The sequence below is a fragment of the Formica exsecta genome, unplaced genomic scaffold, assembly GCF_003651465.1.
Source record: "Formica exsecta isolate Colony F162 unplaced genomic scaffold, ASM365146v1 scaffold365, whole genome shotgun sequence".
NCBI lineage: Eukaryota > Metazoa > Arthropoda > Insecta > Hymenoptera > Formicidae > Formica > Formica exsecta.
In genome coordinates, this window is record NW_021850897.1 from 278,203 (window position 1) to 299,491 (window position 21,289).

The 21,289-nt window shown below is 33.1% G+C and overlaps 3 protein-coding genes across 6 annotated transcripts in view; 1 reads left to right on the forward strand and 2 right to left on the reverse strand.

The window, feature by feature from the left end:
- The window catches only part of LOC115239144, a 28,900-nt gene extending 20,977 nt beyond the window's left edge, over positions 1 to 7,923 (reverse strand). The window contains exon 1 of the mRNA XM_029813500.1: positions 7,556 to 7,923. The gene's annotated coding sequence lies outside the window, so the exon portion shown is untranslated. The remainder of the gene's footprint in view (positions 1 to 7,555) is intronic.
- A 3,403-nt stretch (positions 7,924 to 11,326) lies between these two features.
- On the forward strand, positions 11,327 to 14,236 carry LOC115239183 (DNA primase large subunit-like). Of its 2 annotated transcripts, none has more exons than XM_029813558.1 (7): positions 11,327 to 12,078; positions 12,158 to 12,495; positions 12,574 to 12,801; positions 12,881 to 13,018; positions 13,106 to 13,484; positions 13,554 to 13,721; positions 13,789 to 14,236. In XM_029813558.1, the coding sequence occupies exons 1-7, from the start codon at positions 11,925 to 11,927 to the stop codon at positions 14,073 to 14,075; spliced, it is 1,692 nt and encodes a 563-aa protein (XP_029669418.1). In that variant the 5' UTR covers positions 11,327 to 11,924; the 3' UTR covers positions 14,076 to 14,236. The 2 variants fall into 2 exon arrangements, with proteins under 2 accessions (XP_029669418.1, XP_029669419.1); XM_029813559.1 differs by having other exon boundaries at positions 11,329 to 12,078; positions 13,795 to 14,227.
- Positions 14,100 to 18,376, reverse strand: LOC115239184 (L-threonine 3-dehydrogenase, mitochondrial). 3 transcript variants are annotated; one of them, XM_029813560.1, is made up of 6 exons: positions 18,110 to 18,376; positions 17,044 to 17,307; positions 16,276 to 16,536; positions 14,637 to 14,903; positions 14,430 to 14,560; positions 14,100 to 14,378 (listed from the first exon to the last, which is right to left on the reverse strand). In XM_029813560.1, the coding sequence occupies exons 1-6, from the start codon at positions 18,264 to 18,266 to the stop codon at positions 14,277 to 14,279; spliced, it is 1,182 nt and encodes a 393-aa protein (XP_029669420.1). In that variant the 5' UTR covers positions 18,267 to 18,376; the 3' UTR covers positions 14,100 to 14,276. The 3 variants fall into 3 exon arrangements, with proteins under 3 accessions (XP_029669420.1, XP_029669422.1, XP_029669421.1); XM_029813562.1 differs by lacking the exon at positions 16,276 to 16,536; XM_029813561.1 differs by having other exon boundaries at positions 14,244 to 14,560.
- Between the last annotated feature and the right edge of the window lie 2,913 nt (positions 18,377 to 21,289).

The following is a 21,289-nucleotide window of genomic DNA, read 5'->3' on the forward strand; positions in this document are numbered from 1 at the left end:
AAGAGCGTTTGCAGGAAATAGTTGTCCCGGAGCGACCGCGAGAAACGGAGGAAAAGAATCGCGAGAAACAATTCGGATGAAACGATGCGCGCGAGAAATACACATAATTTTTTCTCTATCGTCTTACCGGTCAATGCAGAGAATAAAAGCGAGATCGCAAAGCTTCGATCAAAGCGCCTCTTCGCACTTCGCCTGTGTTCCACGTCTCTCGTAACACACTTTCGCGCGAGAACGATTCCATCTCGAATTGTTCGATTTACCGAGAAAATATCGCTAAAGACATCTGCGTTGTTGCGAGAAATAAATTATTATAATCCATCTACTTGGTATACATATTTTGATTATTTGTAAATTATTTGTAAAATTTGTAAAATTAAAGGTTAATATTGTCGATATAAAATATGTAGGAATGTAGGTAACTTTGATTTTAATACTACAATTGAAGGAAAGTTTAAAAATAGACATTGTATCGTTACGTTGAATCTGAATGTATATTTATGGTTTCTCAACCTTTTATGAAAATGACCATTAAAATTCCTGCCGTCTTGAAGGAAACGTCAATATTTGCATCAACTCTGTTTCTCTCTTTTTAAATTCGCGATTCTATATGTACTGACATCTTATATTTTTTTTCTTTTTGCTATCGTTCTCTATGTAAGGCTTCATCAATTGCAAAACATTTTAAAGTCTTCTATTGTCCTGTAGGGAATGGAACCTTTATTTCTATGAACCTTATGTGATACCTAACTGTTTATGCGTCTGAGTTAATAAAATCGTTCTCGTTAAATGCTAATGAAAATAACGAGAGAATTTAATCAACTTGCTTTATCGAATGATCTCCTGTGTAAGTATTGTCAACAACGCGACGAAAGATCGATGGTGCTGAAGATGCAAGGAAACTGCGTAGACGCCAAATCTCTCGATTACCCATTCGTTAGCTTTCTGTATAATTAATCGCACGTCATGGAACATAATTAATCAATAGCGAATTTTTATTAATTAAAAAAAATCTATATGCGTCATGCACACTTTTGCTCCACTCACAATTATAGATATCATAAAGATTCTTTTTACACACATATACTAGACCTTTACGACTTCAATAAATAACGATACCAGTGTCGGTGCAGATCTATTAAAAACTCGTACCGCAAAATAAAATTTTATACGACTGCGATAAATGTGCAATATAACGGGCGATTAATGATGATACCCGACGTCGACAGGAAGCGCAAAAAGATCACAAGTACCGTCAGAGAGAGTTACTCTGCGTTTAAGGTGGGTTTTTTTTACTAAAGGTAGACAGACGAGGAAGATGAAGAAAGACATGGTAGACAATAATTGATGGAAACCGATTACGCTTGAAGGTATTCCGACTTTTTTCTGTTCTTTTTTTTGGTCGCAAAGAGAGGAGTGTTAGGTCAGATTTTTCTTCCCTCGCTGATTCGATCCTAATGATACAACGGAGAAGGAAACGTGAACAGTCTACGGTAATAACCCTAATTATTAAGTTGAGATTTATACAAGAGGGGAAAAAATTAATAAGATTATTCTTGTTTATTTGTGTAATTATAAATTGTTCTGACAATCAGAGCCGACGCGATCAATCTCCATCAACGTAAAAGAAAATCGATGCCACGAAATCTACCATCAATGAGGAATTTATGAGATCTCGCAGGTTAATCCATGCTCTCGTACCCAGAGATAACGAAGATGAAGGTAACTTAGGTCCAGCCGGGGAAGAGATATATATATATATATGTATATATGTAATAGAAGATTTATGCATATATACTTGTAACTGAATTCTGAATCTCTCGTAATTACATTGAATTTGATTTTGCATCACAGTGCGCGATTTCGCGCTCAAAATCAAGCGCCTATAATTAGCGACAATTCCGCGAATAATTTATTGCAAGAAAATGAATTGAGGCATTAATTAAAGCGTAAATCACGAAATTGCAATTACAAATAAATCCAATTTCATAAGTCTAATTCTCACGGTATCGTAAAGAACTTTAAATTAACATAAAAATCAACATTCTATTTGCATTAATAATTGCGATCAAGATTTTATTTCTCGATCTTACGTTTAATAAAAGCGCGTTATACAGGTATAAAACACGAAATTAAGCAATATTGACTATGTCTTTATACGTTACTTGGCTGAGCAACGAGGGCTAATAATAGCTTCTTCGAGGGGGAAGGTTGTAAGGTTGTAAGGTTTAAAGAACGAGTGAAATCGAAACGGTTAAGTACCGCTGTAACAAACAAGACACTGAAACCATTAGACGGATTCTTGACGATGAAATTAAATAGTAGCGAGCAACGTGAATTTATCTCACGATCTTGTGTCTCCTTCTTTTTCCGTTTCTTATCATTAGAGCAGCTGGCTGCTCTGAAAACTTCGTTTATCAAAACAAAGTTTTATCCTATCCATTTGCGTGAGACTGTCACAGTTTTTCATGACGCAAATCTTTTTTCGGGAAGAAAAACGTATATCCCACCGTGTACATAAGGTAGCTTGATGATGGAAATTAGTAATAAAATTGAATTTTTACCTGAATAAACAGCGATATAGTAAATTTACGGGAAAAAAATTAATTGCAAGAGAGAGAGAGGAAGAGTAAAAAAATTATAATATTAATAATGTAAAATTTTGTTACGCGTTAAAATTATTTGTGTATTTTTCGCTGTCATTATCGGGGATTAATGAAGACTAAAGTATTTACGTCCATTTAATTTTAAGTTTCTGAAAGTTTTAGCGGTAATATTGTCGTGACGTTGTCGGTTGAACCAATGTAGTTATTCTCCAGGATACTAACAAACTTGTTACGAGAAAATGCACTTTTAGTGGCTTCCACTTTACTGGCGCCTTTCTATCTCTTTTTGCCTTGAAACGCCATTAACGGAATCTGAAGCGACGTGGAAGCATGCGGTTTCTTTGGCATTCACGAAAACAGACTTAATCTTTGTCGAGCAGAAGCTCGAAACATCCAAATCTAAAGAGCTAATAATTCTTTAAAGCTCGTTGTATTTGTCGGTCAGGAGAAAAGAATCTTTGAGAAGAAAGCAGGTTCGAATTGCAAAAATTTCAATTTATTAGCAATACTACTTTTTCGTAAAATTCTCGCTTGACAAAAGAGCAAGATGTAATACAATGGAAATATCTTTCATTCTGACCTACTCGGAGAGTAACGTGCACTCATTCCTTTTTATTTAAAGCCCCACCATCGCTCGGGGAAATCCGAGAATAAGTGAGATTAATGTCTTTGCTTTGTGTGCTCGCGTAACTGATCAAATTATTTTTAAGCTGAAGCAATTTGCTAAATTCCGATGCCAAATAAGATTAATTTCTCGAGCGTACAAATATATAAGTACAGCCGACAGCATTATTTCTCGATCACAGAAACGTGCTGCACGACCGTGTAAACAATCGTTCGTGGCATTTATTATTTCGAAGCAATCGATGGCCGATCGACTGGCACGAGTCGGCGTCGAAAGAGAAGGCGCCATCGACGTAATGAATCAAATATTTATGACAGTTGAATTTGACACGTGCACATTGTTTAACGACTTTTTGCATCACGGGTAATAATCTTCTCTGTATGACGATTAATACGGCAAACTAATAAATCGTATAATATGAGGACAAATGTGCTAAGAAATTATTGATCGCGATACAAAATCCCTTAAATCTCTTAATTATCAATTTTACAACGGAATAATTATTGCACTTTATTCTCCAATTCTCGCGTCACTATCGCAACTAAATATAGAGTTTATTTGCAGCGAAGATTGGGTTTATTGAAATTACGCCGGTTTCAACCCTTGCCTGAAACGCCCTTATTTCCGCGGAAAAATCGAACGTTTCTACGTCATATCGGTCATAGTAGCCGGACTCATAACATTGTCTCTCCCGACGGTTGATCGAAAGTAATCCGCGCACTGGCCGTTCTGCGAAATTGCGGTTCGAGTCTATTTTTTATGAGACACAAAGTTCAATATCTCTTTGTCTAGCAATCTAGACGAAGTTCCATATGCGTCGCGAAGTTTCGCGCTGGCCAATTCTCCATAGAGCGCCACCCTTTAAAGTTATTAACGACTCGGATCCCACAAAGGGACTTTAGTATCAAAGCGGATGTACATTTCACTCATGAGTGATCACGTTGAAAGGCGGGATTAAAAATTTTTCTAATTACGCAATTGTGTGTACAAAATATCAACTCCATTTCTCTTACCTTCCAATTCTCCATACATTTAAATGTGTATTTAGAAATATATTTAATATAATATCTAAAAAATTCGTCCTATAATAGATTCTCCAGTGAAAATATCGTTTTTTTCTTTTTTTTGGAAAGTTTTCAATTTTTTTCACATCATATATATATGCAATTAAACTTCAAATTAAAATTCAAAGTAAACCTTCAATTAATTGAAGAGTGTAGTTCTGTTAACCTTTGGACTTCGCAGAGTTTAATTCGCGAGAAGCTCTTTTTTTTCAATGGTTTATAATTTGAAAATTATTGATGCTTTGACATTTTCGTTAAAAAAAAGTCGCTAAATTAGAGAATCGGCTGTTTAAAGAACATCTGATGGTTTTAAGGTATCTTTTATGTATATTCATATTTTTTAAATGTGTGGTACATAAAATTCTCTTCTAATAATTTATTTTTATATCTTTTTTTTATTTTTTTTTAATTTTTTGCTCTCGATAATCGAGATTAGTCTCTTTGTACGCTCATGCTGTAGAGATTTGAAACAATCGATGGATTGCAACACCCTTGAGGTTTCGCCGATCAGGTTCGTTAATCTCTATCGGGGATCAGAGATCACCGCAAAGGATCGGGAGCATCGAATATCTTGTTCACTCACATTTCGTTGCATCATCAGATTTCCCAATAAAGCACAGAAATATCTCGCTTGCGTTCGCAGTTTATGGATTAAAATACTTGTCGCTAAATTGGAGATATAAATATTATTTTTTTTTTTTTAATTCAAATTCACGCGCGTCTAATATCAATCTATCGAATGTTAAAACCAGAAAAATTTTTTAAATTCTTATTGGAAATACAAACGCTTTTCAAAATTTTATAACAAAGGACATTCTTGCAACGAATGACATGTGCATTTTCCGCGCATTAATTTTGCAATAAATTATTTCCATTTATCGATAACTCCGGCAATTTCCAACAAGATGCACTGTAATTACACCTGTCGAAATTGAAGAGCTCAAAGAGCTTTGGTTACGCAAACAGAAGAGAAAATGACGAAAACTCGCCATTTGACGAGTGCTCGCAAACACGTCGCATGACACGAGCTTAGAGAAACATGTTCGCATGTGACGCGCAAAGGAAAAGTTTTCCTTTACCCGTTCCTTTCGCTATACGCTCATGTTTGATTCGAACTTCGATGCTATCTAACCCATGTAAAAAAGCAATATTGTGTTTTTTTACAAAGCAGAGTTTATCGTCGCGAATAATATCGAGGAATACATTTGTGGTTAAATATGCCTCTCTTTTCTCTCGGGGTGTGTGCTGCAAATATCGCGTTGACGTAAAAATCGAAATTTTAGATTGGTTTGTTGCACATACCATTTCGTAATTACGTAGTAATACGTCATATTGTTGTATGTATCGTTTATTGGGGATATTAATTGCCTTTTACAGAAAATAACAAACCAGAATATAAATCTACTATGTATCACGCGTCAATTATATTAATTGAGGAGTAAAACTAATTAATACGATTGATATGTGCATGGTGTGACTCAACAAAAAAATCACCGGTATATCTCAATTTAATCTATTAATTTAATTTAAACTATTATGAGAGAGACAACGAGAAATTTTCTAACCGATTAAATTTGATTAATTAACTCTTAAAGATCATATAGAGCTCATTTTGACGCTATCGATATTTTAACAGTAAAATGTATAAATATATAAGTAACCAATTTAAAAAATGTTTAAAATTTATTTTTTAACTTTTGTTGTATATGATTATTTTCTACAGATGTCAAGAAATATATATAAATCCTTGTAAATTTTTTCAAGCACTTTGAGACAGCTAAAACTGCGATAAGATATTGTAATCCATATGTGACCAGGAACAGAGCAAAAAAAGTGTGACCTACAGGATTTAGTAATAATTTTAATATAATAGAAGAATTTAAAAGCGTAAATTGGCGTTGCATGTCGTAAATTTAATCTGAAAATTTGCGTAATATATATAAAAATACAATAAATTTTCCGAACGTTTCTACGTTCTATATTTTATTTATATGTACGTTAAACTTGAATAACAAAATATTGAATTGTAACAAAGTATAACCCACGTATATAGAATTGCGTTATTACTTTAAAATATCAAATGCACAGAAAATTTTTTTCAAAGACTTCTTCAAAGACTTCTTTAAAGAGATGTAATGAGATTCGACAACAAAGTTTGTTGTCATAAAACAACGCATAAGAGTCATCCAGTTTATATCGTTACAAGGAGTTTTCTTAAAATATCATCTACTCGCGAAATAAACCACCATCGTCTCGAGATACAGTACTTCTAAAAAGAATAAGTGGCATCCACTTCCGAAGAAAAGAATAAGATTGTGAGACTCGCCCATTTTCCTCTGAAGTATTTTCAAAAACCTTCAGCTGAAGTATCATCTTCAAACTTATACGCGATATTTGGAAATAAATGCAAATTGCGCCTATTTTTACAATCTATATACAAATTATTACAATATCAACAGAGAGAGACATACCATTTTTCGCTTGACATACTTTCATTTGTAATCTCGGATCGAATATAATTTTTTCTGTCAATATCTCACTAAAGATCACGTACTTGTATTCAAATTCTAATTGTGCGTTTAATTAAGAAATCTTGGAAAATATGACGTGTAAGATATTTCCCTTTAATTTTTCGCGTCATTCAATTATAATTTCGCGTCACGTCCGTAATTTCGCTTTTATTACGGAGGATTGCAGAAGATATGATGAATTATACACGCACAATAAACTAGTATAAAATATGAGATCTCTGACTATATGAAAAATTAACGCAATTTTTGCAACGAGCAGCCGAAATATATAATAAATTTTAAAAAATGCGTAAAGTCGGTAAAAAATATAAACAACACGACTACTGTGTTTTTCTGTAGATTTTATATCAACCCACGAGACGTTGCACGAGGTAGACTGTCAGTAGTCAGGTAAGCGCATCGATGTATATTGTATTATTCAATACGGTAACTAAGTATCATCGGGCACTGAAACTGTTCCCAGGTAGATATTAGATTCCAAATGTAGACGCTCTATGTTGCACAATATCGACCGTATATGTGTCTACTTTCACAGTACGTTCTCGCCCTTCAAGATGATAAAGCACTTATGTCAAGTGACATATTACCCCGCGATTAAATTCTTATTCTTTAAACAAAATTAACTTTTAGATTCGCATAAACTGCAAATACAAAATCACAAATGCAAAATTTTCAATCACAAATGCAAAATTTTCAATCACGTGCAATAAGACAGAAAGATTTTGTCTTTACCTCGGACGTTAATTTCAAAGATGTGCGCTGATGTGTGTTGAATCTGACTGGGTGCTGGTCCTTTCGCACGCTATCGCCAAGGGACTACCGTAATTACCGAGGGAAAGAAAGGCCGAGAGACAAAGGAACGCGATCCGTACCCGCGAAAGCTCACCACGTGACTGGCGGGAATAGGTGTATCCCGCCGCTGCCGGGAAAAGCCAAACAGAAATCTCCTGCAACGCGCAGACTCGTTAACGGATGGTGTATGTCAAAATAAAACAAGACGTATGTGCTCTTAGATCTGTTCATCTTAGCTGTGCTATATCTGAAACATTTCGTTTAAGTTAATTTCAAAAAAAATATAGTAAGTATAATATAACACACACGCAACAGATTTATAGCGTTTCTGTGAGACCAGAAAGGATTAAATCAATTATTTTCAAAATACAATTATTTTTCAAGAAACATAGAAAACATAACAACTTAATATAAAAATATTTTATTTTTTTGAAATTATTTTATTTTATCAAATCTATATATTACATATAATTCTATCACAGAATAAATGTTGGTTTCTGACAAATCGTTTGACAAATAATTTATTTTCCATATTTCTAGAATAAAACTTTTTCTTTCTTTAAAATAAATATTTTAGGCAAATTCAACGCAAAATAAAAAAAGATAATGGGAAATGCAATAATTTTTTAAGTTTTAATTCTAATAATTATTGTAAACTTATTAAAACAATAAAAGAGAATAAATTTTCATTATTTAAATACGATATCGCGATACTATGATATCTATACTTATTGTTAGAAAAGAGAGGTGGAAAGATGGATGATTATGATTTTAATTATTCATAGTTTAATATTCAACTTGTTAACATAATAATAAATCACTATCATTTACGCAAAAATTATAATTTACTATTAATTTATTTTAATTTAGAAAAGTACGTACCAGAGAAAAGAGAAAGAATGAGCTATGAATCATTTTATAGTTTCATTTCTTTATTATGCAACGTGATGTATTGAATTTAATGACGACTATAATGAGTCGCGTTATCTAACGTTACTTACATCTAGTAATAAGGTTGACAACTTGACATTGTCAGTAAAATATATCTTCTTGTCTCGGTATTTTTAGCAACAAAAAAAAGTTTGCTCGAGGTATATTCGCCAACGAACGACACAAGGAATGCAATTTTGAAAATACGTGAACGCAAAGTATTAAAAATGTCGAAAGAATCTTGTTAATAAAATATGCAAAAATGATTCACAAGTTTAAAAAAAAATTTTATGAGTAAAAATTCTTATCTCTATTCTCTTATACGCTTTTTTTATTATTTTTTATATTATACTTAATTAAATTAAAGAAAGAGGCTTCTTAAACGGAAAGACTTTACGTAATATGAATATTTTCTACTTTTGTGACTTCTGTCAAGTAAAGATTATGCAGTTTGATCAGATGTCTCAATTTTTTTGAAATATCCACATATAATATTATAAAATATTAAATATAAAGATTACTAAAGAAAAGTGTGGAATAAAGCTATTGGAAAACTAACTTTTAAAAATATAAAATTGAGGGGTATTATATATTTAAATGAAACCGATAGCATGATTGATAACGCGCAATAAAGTATAAAATAGAATCTAGAGATACTTGTAGACAAGAACTTGTTGAAGATTGAGAAGTAAGAGAAATGTTGCTATAGATTTTATTTTAGAGAGAATTTTTATATATTTAATTAAATAAAAATTATTTTAAGAAATGTTACTCTCTTATAAAAAATAGTTTTAATGAATCCTTTTAACTTATATATATAATTATATATGTAATATATATAAAATGCCTGTGTATTATTGTATAATAATAAAAACGACTGTGTGTATCTGTGTGCGTGTTTGTACAAAATGTATTGTAACAGCGAAAACGATTGCGTTTGATATCCGATATATGTCTCGTATATACGAAATAAAACGCTTGTGTGTATTATTATATAATTATAAAAATAACAAAGATAACTTAGTATAATAGGCTTTAAATATATAATAATATTCACAAATAAATAAGATGAAACGAGTAAATGAGAGCCAACGCGCTGAGTGAGGGGCGCCAAATATATATTATTCCTCGTATGTGTAATTGTGTTTATTAATTAAACGTTTTGGTCCGAATATTGGACCATCTTCAGTAACTGTGTATAAAAATAATAAATATAAATAAAATTGGAATATAAAAGAGACTTACATAAAAGTATATAAACGTTACAACGCGTTAGCTCTCATTTGTCTGTCTCATTTTATTTATTTGTGGATATTATTATAAAAATGTCCGTGTGTATGTCTATATGCAAAATGTACTGTAACAGCGAAAACGATTGCGTTCGATACCCGATATATGTATACATTGTACATATTATGTAATTATGTAATGTATTTTGTAATTTTTGAAATCAAATAAAGTGTATTAATAAAACAAAACGCATATGTCTTCTGATTGAACATATCCATTCGTTCCCACACAATTTGACATGCCACACACATATCTCTTTGCTAATTATTTTATTTTATTGATACTATTTTGCCAATTTTTCATTCTTAGAATTTCTGAAACTGCATTTCTTAAAATCAAGTATCAAAAAAATATAATTAGCAAAAAGGTGGCACGAAGTAAAATCTTAAGAAGCGCAAACTTTAAAAATCCGCAAAAGTATCAGGAGAACATGATCAGCAAGGAGGTAACACAAACTAAAATTTTAAAATACGCGAAAATTTGGGATCTTCCAAAATCGCAAATGTATCAGGAGAACATAATCAGCAAAGAGGTAGCACAAACTAAAATTTAAAAAGGCCCGAAAAATTTGAAAATTTGAAAGTTTCGAAATCCGCATAAGTATTAGGAGAACATGATCAGCAAAGAGGTAGCACAATCTAAAATTTTAAAAAGCGCAAAAATTTGAATCTTTGAAATCCGCAAAAGTATCAGGAGAATATGATCAGCTAGGAGGTAGCACAAACTAAAATTTTAAAATACGCGAAAATTTGGGAACTTCCAAAATCTCAAAAGTATCAGGAGAACATAATCAGCAAAGAGGTAGCACGAACTAAAATTTAAAAAGGCCCGAAAATTTTAAAAATTTGAAAATTTGAAGTTTTGAAATCCGCATAAGTATCAGGAGAACATGATCAGCAAAGAGGTAGCACAATCTAAAATTTAAAAAAGCGCAAAAATTTGAACCTTTGAAATCCGCAAAAGTATCAGGAGAATATGATCAGCAAGGAGGTAACACAAACTAAAATTTTAAAATACGCGAAAATTTGGGATCTTCCAAAATCGCAAAAGTATCAGGAGAATATGATCAGCAAGGAGGTAACAAACTAAAATTTTAAAATACGCGAAAATTGGGATCTTCCAAAATCGCAAAAGTATCAGGAGAACATAATCAGCGAAGAGGTAGCACAAACTAAAATTTAAAAAGGCCCAAAAAATTTGAAAATTTGAAAGTTTCGAAATCCGCATAAGTATCAGGAGAACATAATCAGCAAAGAGATGGCACAAGGTAATATTTCAAGAAGCGCAAAAATTTGAAGCTTCAAAATCCACTAAAATATCAGTTTTTTTTTTTTTTTTTTTTTGGGAAGGAAGAGAAAAATGCATTATGCATCCCCACCGGCCGGTCCGGTGGGGTATGCGGGACTCACACCCGCTAAAAAACTCTCCCTGCAGGACCAACTTTTGGTCTTCCGCCGATGTTTACACAAATTCAAATTCTAAGATATCGAGAACGTGATAGGCAAAGGAGAGATAATACAAATGGAAACTTCACAAATTAAAATTTTAGAGATTTCAACTTAAAATAGAGAAAAGAATTCTTTTCTTGTTATGTACAATTTTCTCGTTATATACAATATAATGGAAATTACTATCTAAAAATTAATTGTTCTTACAACTCATATTGGAATATTTTTATGCATATATACTAAAGCATACAATGCATGCACGATTTTTGTACATTTCAGCTATTTATTATTTTAATTATCACAATTATTACACATACATACAAATATAATAATAATAATAATAATAAATAATAAATAATTGAAACAAATGGCGCATTGTATGCATAAATATTCCAATAATAACATTTATATTAATGTTTACAATATGTGCTAAAATACAAAAAGGCATTGTCGATAAATGATTGCGACTTCGTAATTTCAGCTTTTAAAATGAATGTAGATGACGGCACTAAGCAAGGTTTGATACTGTGATAAGTGCTCCAGAGAAATGGCGGGAACTGCTTTCATGTTCCTCTGGGATTCTTGCTGTTAGCTGTTAGTAGCATGGTGCAAAGTATGATAAACTGTGCAGGTTGATTAAAATGGATTACAAGGCACGTAGGCGTCATACAATTGTCACGGATACAAATGCTCAAGAAAATAATTATCCTCATGATATTCAAATGTACGATGTGCCCCCAGTGGGTGAGATGTCATTGGAAGAGTTTCAGGAGTTAGGGTTTGACAGATTAAAAGGTGACTTTTCGATACTCTATGATTTTGCACATGTAACTGTTAAAATAATAAAGCTTAATTATTGTCAACTTTATTGCAGCATTACGTTTGGTCGAGACAACAAACTGTAGAGGTGATTTAAAAACATTGGAAGATCGCAAGAAAGCTCTGTATGATTCTTTGAAATCTGACGGATTGAAATACTATGCGAATCTATTGTACGCTGATGGATCTAATCCACAGTCGGAGGAACATTTACAGATCAGGAAGAAAGATCACATATCACATTTTATTTTGAGACTTGTTTATTGTCACGATATGGAGCAAACTAAATGGTTTATTAATCAAGAGGTTGAATTCTTTAAGTTAAGATTTAATTCCTTAGAAAAGAAGGGCATCGAACATTTGTTGAGTATTAGTAACATGGATTGCGTACCTGTATGTTTTATTATATACTTTTTTTTATAAGATTATAATGTAATATATATTCTAATTTAGTAATTAATATTTCTTAAGATTTCACAAAATGAAAAATTAGAGGTGAAAGAAGAACTTAGTTTATCATCTGGGAAGGTTACAAACATAGATATCGTAGATATTTATAAAGTGCCTTTTGAGAAAGTCATCGATTTAGTCAGAGGACGTAAAGTATATCTCAAAGCAGGGATGGCATATGTCACCCATATGGATTTGAGTTCAGTATTTATCTCTTATTTTAGAGAGAATCTAACTGCAGGATTAGGGGTATGCTTATATTCTTTTTTATATTTTAATTTCAAAGAAAAAGATTAAATCCAATTAATTTATATTGTATGTTTTGCAGAGCGCAAAGATCTTTTACGATAATATATCTGACGATGAAAGATTGACCAGATACTTAACAGGTCTTCCTTCGGCTTTCTCTGGAATGGCGCGTGTTGTGTGGTCAACCACAGCTACACCCATTGATAAACTGCATGATGTATGAATCCAATCGTCATTTGAGTTAGAAATTGTGATTCCTTAAATTTGCTTGATTTTTGATACATGTACATTGTAAAATTTTCAGTTATCCAAAACGTCATATCCATTATGTATGAGAACACTTCATGAAGCACTTTACACCAACAGCCATCTGAGGAACTCAGGACGTATGCAATATGGGTTGTTCCTGAAAGGTATAGGTGTGACTTTAGAAGATGCTCTACGTTTCTGGAGGGATGCATTTTCGAAAAAAACAGACGGAGGAGCATTTGACAAAAAATATGCATACTCTATTAGGCATTACTATGGTAAAGAGGGAAGGCAGACGAATTACACGCCGTACGGCTGCCAGAAAGTAATATCTAGCTCTGTCGGGCCTGGAGAATATCATGGATGTCCTTTCAGACATATGGACCGCGATTCGTTGTGCCAAAAGTTAACTAGTTGTGGAGTATTTGCCTCTAGTAAGAATCTTAATTTTTTTTCTACTGTAAGACGTTCTTACGTTCAAAACTTACATTAATGTATTTTAGATATGACGGAAATATTAGACTTAGCCAAGGATGGACAATATCACTTAGCATGTGCCAAATATTTTGAAGTTATGCACAACAAGCCAGCAAGCAAACCACTTTTACATCCAAATGCATACTTTGCTGAAAGTCGTGCAATTTTAACTGAAGACGATAGTAATGGCAAAGGTAAACAAACAAATTGGAAGAAAAAATTGTATGCATAAGAATGATAAAAATGCTTATAACATTTTAGTTGCAGATTTCGACAACAAAGATAAATTCTCTCAAAATACAATTGGAACTCCCGGAGGCGTATCTTCAAGAAAAAGTGATAGACATTCTACGCCTTCTAGAAATTCGGATTTTACTGGCACGCCAAAAACAAACACAATCGACACACCTTTGAGAAAAGTCCAGAAAACAAATTACTATACACCTTCGAAGAAGGCTAAAATGACTCCAGTAAATATTGCAGAAATGCTAAACGATGATGATTTTACAGACTTGATGGATGTAGATCTAATGGATCAAAAAAGTTAACAAACAATTGTTCTGTATTATAAATTTATTTATTCATGTTCTTTGAATCCACTTTGCAAAATTTCTTCAAATATGTATTTTTTATCCTATTTATCAATATTTTTAATAATTGTTCAACTATGTTGATCTTGTAATAAATACTATGCTTATAATTTATGTAATGGAAGTACACATCAAATGTGCGTGTGCGTGTTTTGATTTTTATATAATTAACAACTGACTTCTTTCGATCAGAATTTCAATAGTCGAGTTCGTGATATGAAAGTTTGCAAAACGTGTGCACCAATCGAAAAAAGTCAATAGCTACATATAAGTTCTATGCAATTATACGTAGCTATTGACTTCTTTCAATCGGTGTTTCGGTAAAAAATTCGTGCTAACATCTTGCACCATCGATTTTACCAGCCTCTCTAGATTATACTCGTGCTGCCAACCCCAATCCCGTCGTGCTTCGCTATCGTCGAAAACTTGCGGCCAATTTTCAGCTGAAATCACGCGCGTCAAGTTATAATAAAATTTTTAATATTTAAGTATCTTTACATACACACGTACGCTACATACCGATATATTGCCGTTTATCTGGCTTATAAGTAATCTTTAAATCTGGAATATACTTGAGGAGTTCTTTGAACAATTCCTCAGGCGTGAAGCTCATGGCTGTAACGTTATAAACTCTCCTACGGAGTAACTTGTCGGGTGTGTTTAAAAACTGAAAGAGCGCCGACAGACAATCTTCGATGTATATCATCGGCAGCATAGTGTGAGGCTCCAAGTAACACTCGTACCTCCTGTTTAACAGTCCTTCGTGGAATACCGCTACAGCGTAATCTGTGAAAGATATAAAAGAGAAGGGAAGATTTAAGTATCGTAAGATCGTTGAAATATGCAAAATACGATGTCTGTTGGAAAATGAATAAAACGAGGAACGTAAAATTTTTCAAGAGACAGACGTATACCAAAATTTCAAGTCGCTATTCTTGAAGAAACTTGTAGCCACTCTGATGATTTATTTTGCTCTCTCTGAATGGAATTTACATTTTCATTTTTCTTATTACTGCATCCTACGCAGCTGAAGTTTCTCTAGAAAGATAATTGATGAGAGACGATGGAGATTTATTCTGTCAAATTGCGAAGTGCAGAAAGAAGATGGACGATTGAATAAATAATGTGTGTGTTTTTGTAAAAAAAAACATGTTTATACAACAACTCGCCTCAACGTTAATGTGCGAATGATGATTCTTTATGCATCGGAAATTAAGAAAAACGGAAAAAACGGTTTCACGAACCAGAGATCTTTTGTAAAAAAAAAACATGTTTATACAACAACTCGCCTCAACGTTAATGTGCGAATGATGATTCTTTATGCATCGGAAATTAAGAAAAACGGAAAAAACGGTTTCACGAACCAGAGATCGAGACTCGATGCATTATGCATTGTCCTTGAGAAACGATATACACACATACGTAATTCAATGCATGTTTATATGCAGTTAACTTAATCGCGATTAATGCTCTAGTTCTTCACAAAAAAGGTAAAAACCTGTATCAATTTTCAGTTATCAGCCTGACTTATATGCGATATTAAGCGTTTCCTAAGCATGAACACGATTATCCTGTTACGAATCGAAGAACTTGAACACGCAAGCATCGTGACACGTGTTTTTAGTTGAAAAACATCTCATTTTAATATTTAAAGATGTAAACATGTAATTACGTTATCTGAGGAAAAAAAAACCATATAAGATGTGATATCATTTTTTCCGTTTTCTTTAACTTTTGATGCATGGAAATTATTATTCACACATTAATTAACGTTGAGACAAAAACCGGTATTCATAGTCCGTTCTTATATTTATTAAAATCGTCTTAAGTGTGGTCTTGGGTCGTCTTAACATTCCATTCAATAAAAAGGCCGCATAGCATCTTAAGACCATACTTGAGATGATCTTAAATATAAGAACGGACTATAAATACCGGCTAAAATAATAAAAACATGTTTTTACAAAAACATGTTATTTATTTAATCATCTATCTACACGATTCATGCCACGTGTTTATTAATGTTGCCTTTGGTAATTTTAGATTAGATTATATTTGCTTTGAAAAATTGCTCCAAAATTTTCATGTTTAACTATGTTTTAATTTTATACATGAGAGACAGTCGCGTGAAATGCGCGCTAAGAAAAAGCAGCATCCTCACCGGTGGTACCGCCGCCGGGTGGATCGCAGCTGATTACACCGGGGAATCGAAGGCACCGAAAGTCGAGACCGAACCGATGATGATAATACTCTCCTAGGAGCTCAGCGTGGACCTTGCTAACGCCGTAGATCGTACGTGGTCGTTGCACCGTGACATTCGGAGTCGGATTCCTCGGCGAATCTGGACCGAACGCACCGATTGTCGACGGTATAAAGATCCTCAGTTTGTATTGCTTCGCTAACTCGATGACGTTGTGCATTCCTATCGCGTGCGAGGGAAAATAATAAATCTTTAAGATATCTGATATCGATTCGAAAACAGTCGATTTCTTTTTTGTTCTTCAGGTATATATGTTGCGAATCGCAGAAAAGTGCGCGATACCATCTATCGCGTTTCAACTACTGCCCGTCCGCTTTCTCTCCCGGACACTTTCTTCCCTTCGCGAACGCGTTAGAATTGTTATCGTAATGACAAATTCACTCGTCACAACATTCCATTTCACTTGGACGCAGTGCGCGGAAAGCCGAACATTTCACGCGAAAAATGCGAGTTCCATTAAATAATGAAGCGAAAAAATAGAAATATGTATTTTCCTATTTAAATAATAATAAGATGTCAAAGACACATATTTTTATGCACGCACTGGTATGTCAAAAGTTGTTTTTTTTTTTTTTTAATTTCTTTTATTATTTCTTCAAGTACTGTTAAACTTCAAATGAATTCTGCTCCCCTAGATAGAGACAGATGGATCATTCTAGCTCCTCTCACCTTCGATATTAACTCTCACAGCTAACGGTACGTTTTGTTCACCAACAGCACTAAGCAGAGCGCTGAAGTGAATGAGCCAGTCGATCCTGTAGTCGACGACAATTTTCTGTAAACCCTTGAAGTCGAGGATATCGGCGAAGATGAAGGGCCCGTTCTCCAGGCTCTCCTCCGTTGGCTTGATAATATCCGTCAGTATGACATTCTCGTTACCGTAATTCCGACGAAGCAACTTCGCGCATTCCGTCCCCAATTGTCCGAGGCCCCCTGAACAGAAAATTGCGTTTTCGCTCGACGAATACATGCTTTGCACTTTTATTATAAACGCGAGTGGAGTGTGATGTTACTTTGTCCTTGTATAATACTTTTCGATAAAATCTCAAGAGGGAAGCAAGCATGTAATTAATATATAAAATAAAATATTACTTTTTTTATTTCTCTGATCTTCTTTAGATAAGTTATATTCAATGATGAATTAATGAATTAATGCCATAAACTTCGTTAAATAATATCTGTTAATTTCTTAATGAATTATAAAATAAAAAATGCGAGTATATAATCACGTTTTAGCTTTTAATTATGGCATATATACAGGGTGTCCGGTAAAGATTGTGCCAACGCTCGTGAGCGGGTAGAGCACAGTAAACTGAACAAAAAAGTCCTGTAACATCTTTTTCTATAACGCTTAATAAAGGAGTTATTATTGAGTGAAATCTGGTCAATTAGCGCCGATTTTTAGCCGGACGCACGTCGGTGAGCCGCCCGCTTGATAGTATGCGGCGGCGCACACTTCACAGCGCGGGGCTCACTGACGTGCGCCCGGCTAAAGGTTGGCGCTGATTGGCCAGACTTTACTCAAAAATAATTCCTTTGTTACGCGTTATATAAAAAAATGTTACAGGACTTTTCTGTTCAGATTACTATGCTCTACCCGCTCACGAGCGTTGGCACAATCTTTACCGGACACCCTGTATATCAATTAGATCAATTTGTCGAATTATATAAATTTACTGATAGATTAATTCATCGAAAGCAAGTATATATAATATTATTTAATATCAGTGCTCACCTGTTATCAGTATCCTCGGCGGTTTAACTGTATTATTTGTATTAACGCACTTGGTGCTTTCGTTTTCTTTGTAATTAGAATTGCCCGACATGTGAAAGCTCCTGCAAACATTTCTCGTGAAGCAAAACGAGAATCGAATGATACTTTTACACAACATTATTTTATGAAATAATGTAGCACAATTCGCAAAAGATAACAGATCTTACAATCACAATGCTATTGATCTGATTGTACCTTTTATTTATGATTTTCAACGGTTTTTCACAAATCTTTATTTAAGATATCAGAGAAAAAAATACATAACTCCGTTCATTCTCCGCCAGTCGCGATATCCCGTCTCCTTCAACTGTGCGAGAGAGAAACAAATCCGACCAGTATATGTCCTTCAATGTTAAGATCGCCAAACTGTAAGAGCGCACAGTCTATTTCTATAAATATATGATCTGTACACTACATAAGAAGAATTTTAAACGCAACATTTAATCTTTTTTTCTCAATTCTATGTGGATATATATCGATTCTTTGCCACTCTATATATCTCTTTCATTTGCAATTATAGAGATTCGGGCTCTTTTCATCTGCGGCAAGCTACATCATTATATATTAAAAGACGATATAAATGTATTTCGATTTATCTATCGAGATTTATTTATACGCGACATTGATTTGATTTATTTGTACCTACTATTTACCACATTTTTATATTTTTTATGATACTTCTTATTTCCTTAATTAATTTTTAGCTTTTCTAATATATCCAACGTAAATTTTGTGTAAAAAATAATTTTATCGCTGTCGACTATTTCATCAAAGTCATACGTGAAAAAATGGAATAATGATATCCAGCAATAAAAATGGGTTTCTCTATAAATTTCTCTTAAATACACAGTCTTAAATGTATAATACAATTAATTTCTCTATAAATTTCTCTTAAATGCATAGTTCAATGTGTAATTCAATAAATCGTTCTCATATTATTTTCCACTTGTACTCGATTTTGATCGACAATACAAGAATTTCTATTTTTATATTGATAAATTAACACAAATCTTTATTATTTCTAATAAATATCGTCAAGTACTGTTATTTTTTTATCGGGGAAAAGTGAGTTAAAATTTAAATTCAGAATACTGTTTACACGTCATTCACTTGACGTTTGTCTGCGTTTATGGCAATCAACGGAGGCTTGGCAATACGAACCAATAGCGAGACGATTCTTTTCTTATACGATTCTAAACCGGTTATTACCGTAAGTTCCATATCAAAACTCTAGAATATAAAGTTACGCGTGAATGCTACATGAATATCTCAATAAAAGAACTTGTGCAACAACATATAATATCTCCTATCGATTGCTCTTTCTTCTATAGAATAAGTTCTTGTAAATTTTCACTTACAGGTGAAATAATAACGTGACGATTTAAATAAATGTATTACTTTCAAACAGACAATAGAATTCTAAAGTTTTAGGACCATCATTTTTGGAACTTAAATGGGCGCAGAAATCTTCAAGAATGTGAAGTCACTGTCGTTACTGTGACAAATAGATTATTATAATTTTTTACTAATAAGTTTTATTTAGATATAAACATTATTTGTTTATAATAGTCGCAACATACTACAGGATTAATATAATCGTCAGGCATAAACGCGAAAAGTGCAATTCATTAATTTCCTAATTCAAAACGTATTGACCACAAATTTTTTCTATACTTAACATGCACATAAATAATATTATAATTAATATAAATGTGTATTAATATTATATAATAATTGTTGATAAATTTTATTATTTATCTTGCTTATATATATATATTTTATATCACTTCTCTTTAGCTAGTCCACTTTTACTGATAATAGTATTACATATCTGTCTATATGCATTAAAATCATTAATTTATTGCATTTTTAGAAAGTGTAGGTTGTATGACTAATCAGTATTTGGCTTTATAATTATTAAATATTTCTTACAATTAATTCTTTTTTTTTTCAGATTCCCTCTATTCGATGGGGGTGGTTCGATTCTAGTTGCTTTATCAGGTGTGCAAGAAGGAAAATGAAAGGAAGGAGATTTTTCACCGATGCCGAATTATATTCGGCGATCGGTGAGATTCGTGGGGAAAGGGAAGAATTTCCTGGAAGCGTGTCTTCACGGTGGCTGGACACGCGCTTCGCAATTCTCCTTGCGTCCTACCCGCCACACCACCGTCATCTTCTCCCCTCGAGTTTGTGCAGACCACCACGCTTTTGCGAACAGCCTCTTCGGTGCATTTAGTGTGTGCCCGTAACGAGATCACGAAGAGTCGCGCTCTCCCGACCGAGAGACGGTATCAATAACAAAGTAAAATAAATCGGTTACGCACCCCTCGAAAAAGAAAACATTTTTATGTGCGAAAAGATCGAGTGAAACTACTTTTCTTTTTTTTTTTGTGGAGATTTGATTCTTACTAAAAAAAACGTAGATTTCTTCAGGATTTTACAGAAGAATTAGTTTGGCAAACAGCGCTGATGTAAAAGGTAAAGAGAGAGAAATTTTTATATTAGATTTGACATCTTCTTTAATTAATTTTGAAAACATGGTGATAGATTTTTTGTGGAGATTTGATTCTTATTAAAAAAAACGTAGATTTCTTTAGGATTTTACAGAAGAATTAGTTTGGCAAACAGCGCTGATGTAAAAGGTAAAGAGAGAGAAATTTTTATATTAGATTTGACATCTTCTTTAATTAATTTTGAAAACATGGTGATAGATTTGCTTGGAGAATGAGTCCTATATAAATAAAGGTTTTAATAGAAGTAATTAAATGTGTGAAGACATTTTTTATAAAACATAATTAAAGATCCATTATTTGATTAAAATTCTCGTACTGTCAACGACCCGCACATTGCATTCAATGATCGCTTGAGGTACATCCTCATAAAGGTGCACAACCTTCATGCAATTACATAATGACACGAAATTATCATTCACGGCAGAAAATGAAATGTACGTACGCTTGAGGATCAGTGACGGCAAAATATCAAGGAAGTAGGGATCACTTTCACTAAAATTACGTCTTATTGTGCCTTATTGTTTGATCATAATTCAGGATTATGACGATAACGATGGAACTGGAGGACAATTAATTGCCCTTGTTATTAATTCTTAGTGTATTTTTCCAAAGTAGTAAAATACAATGC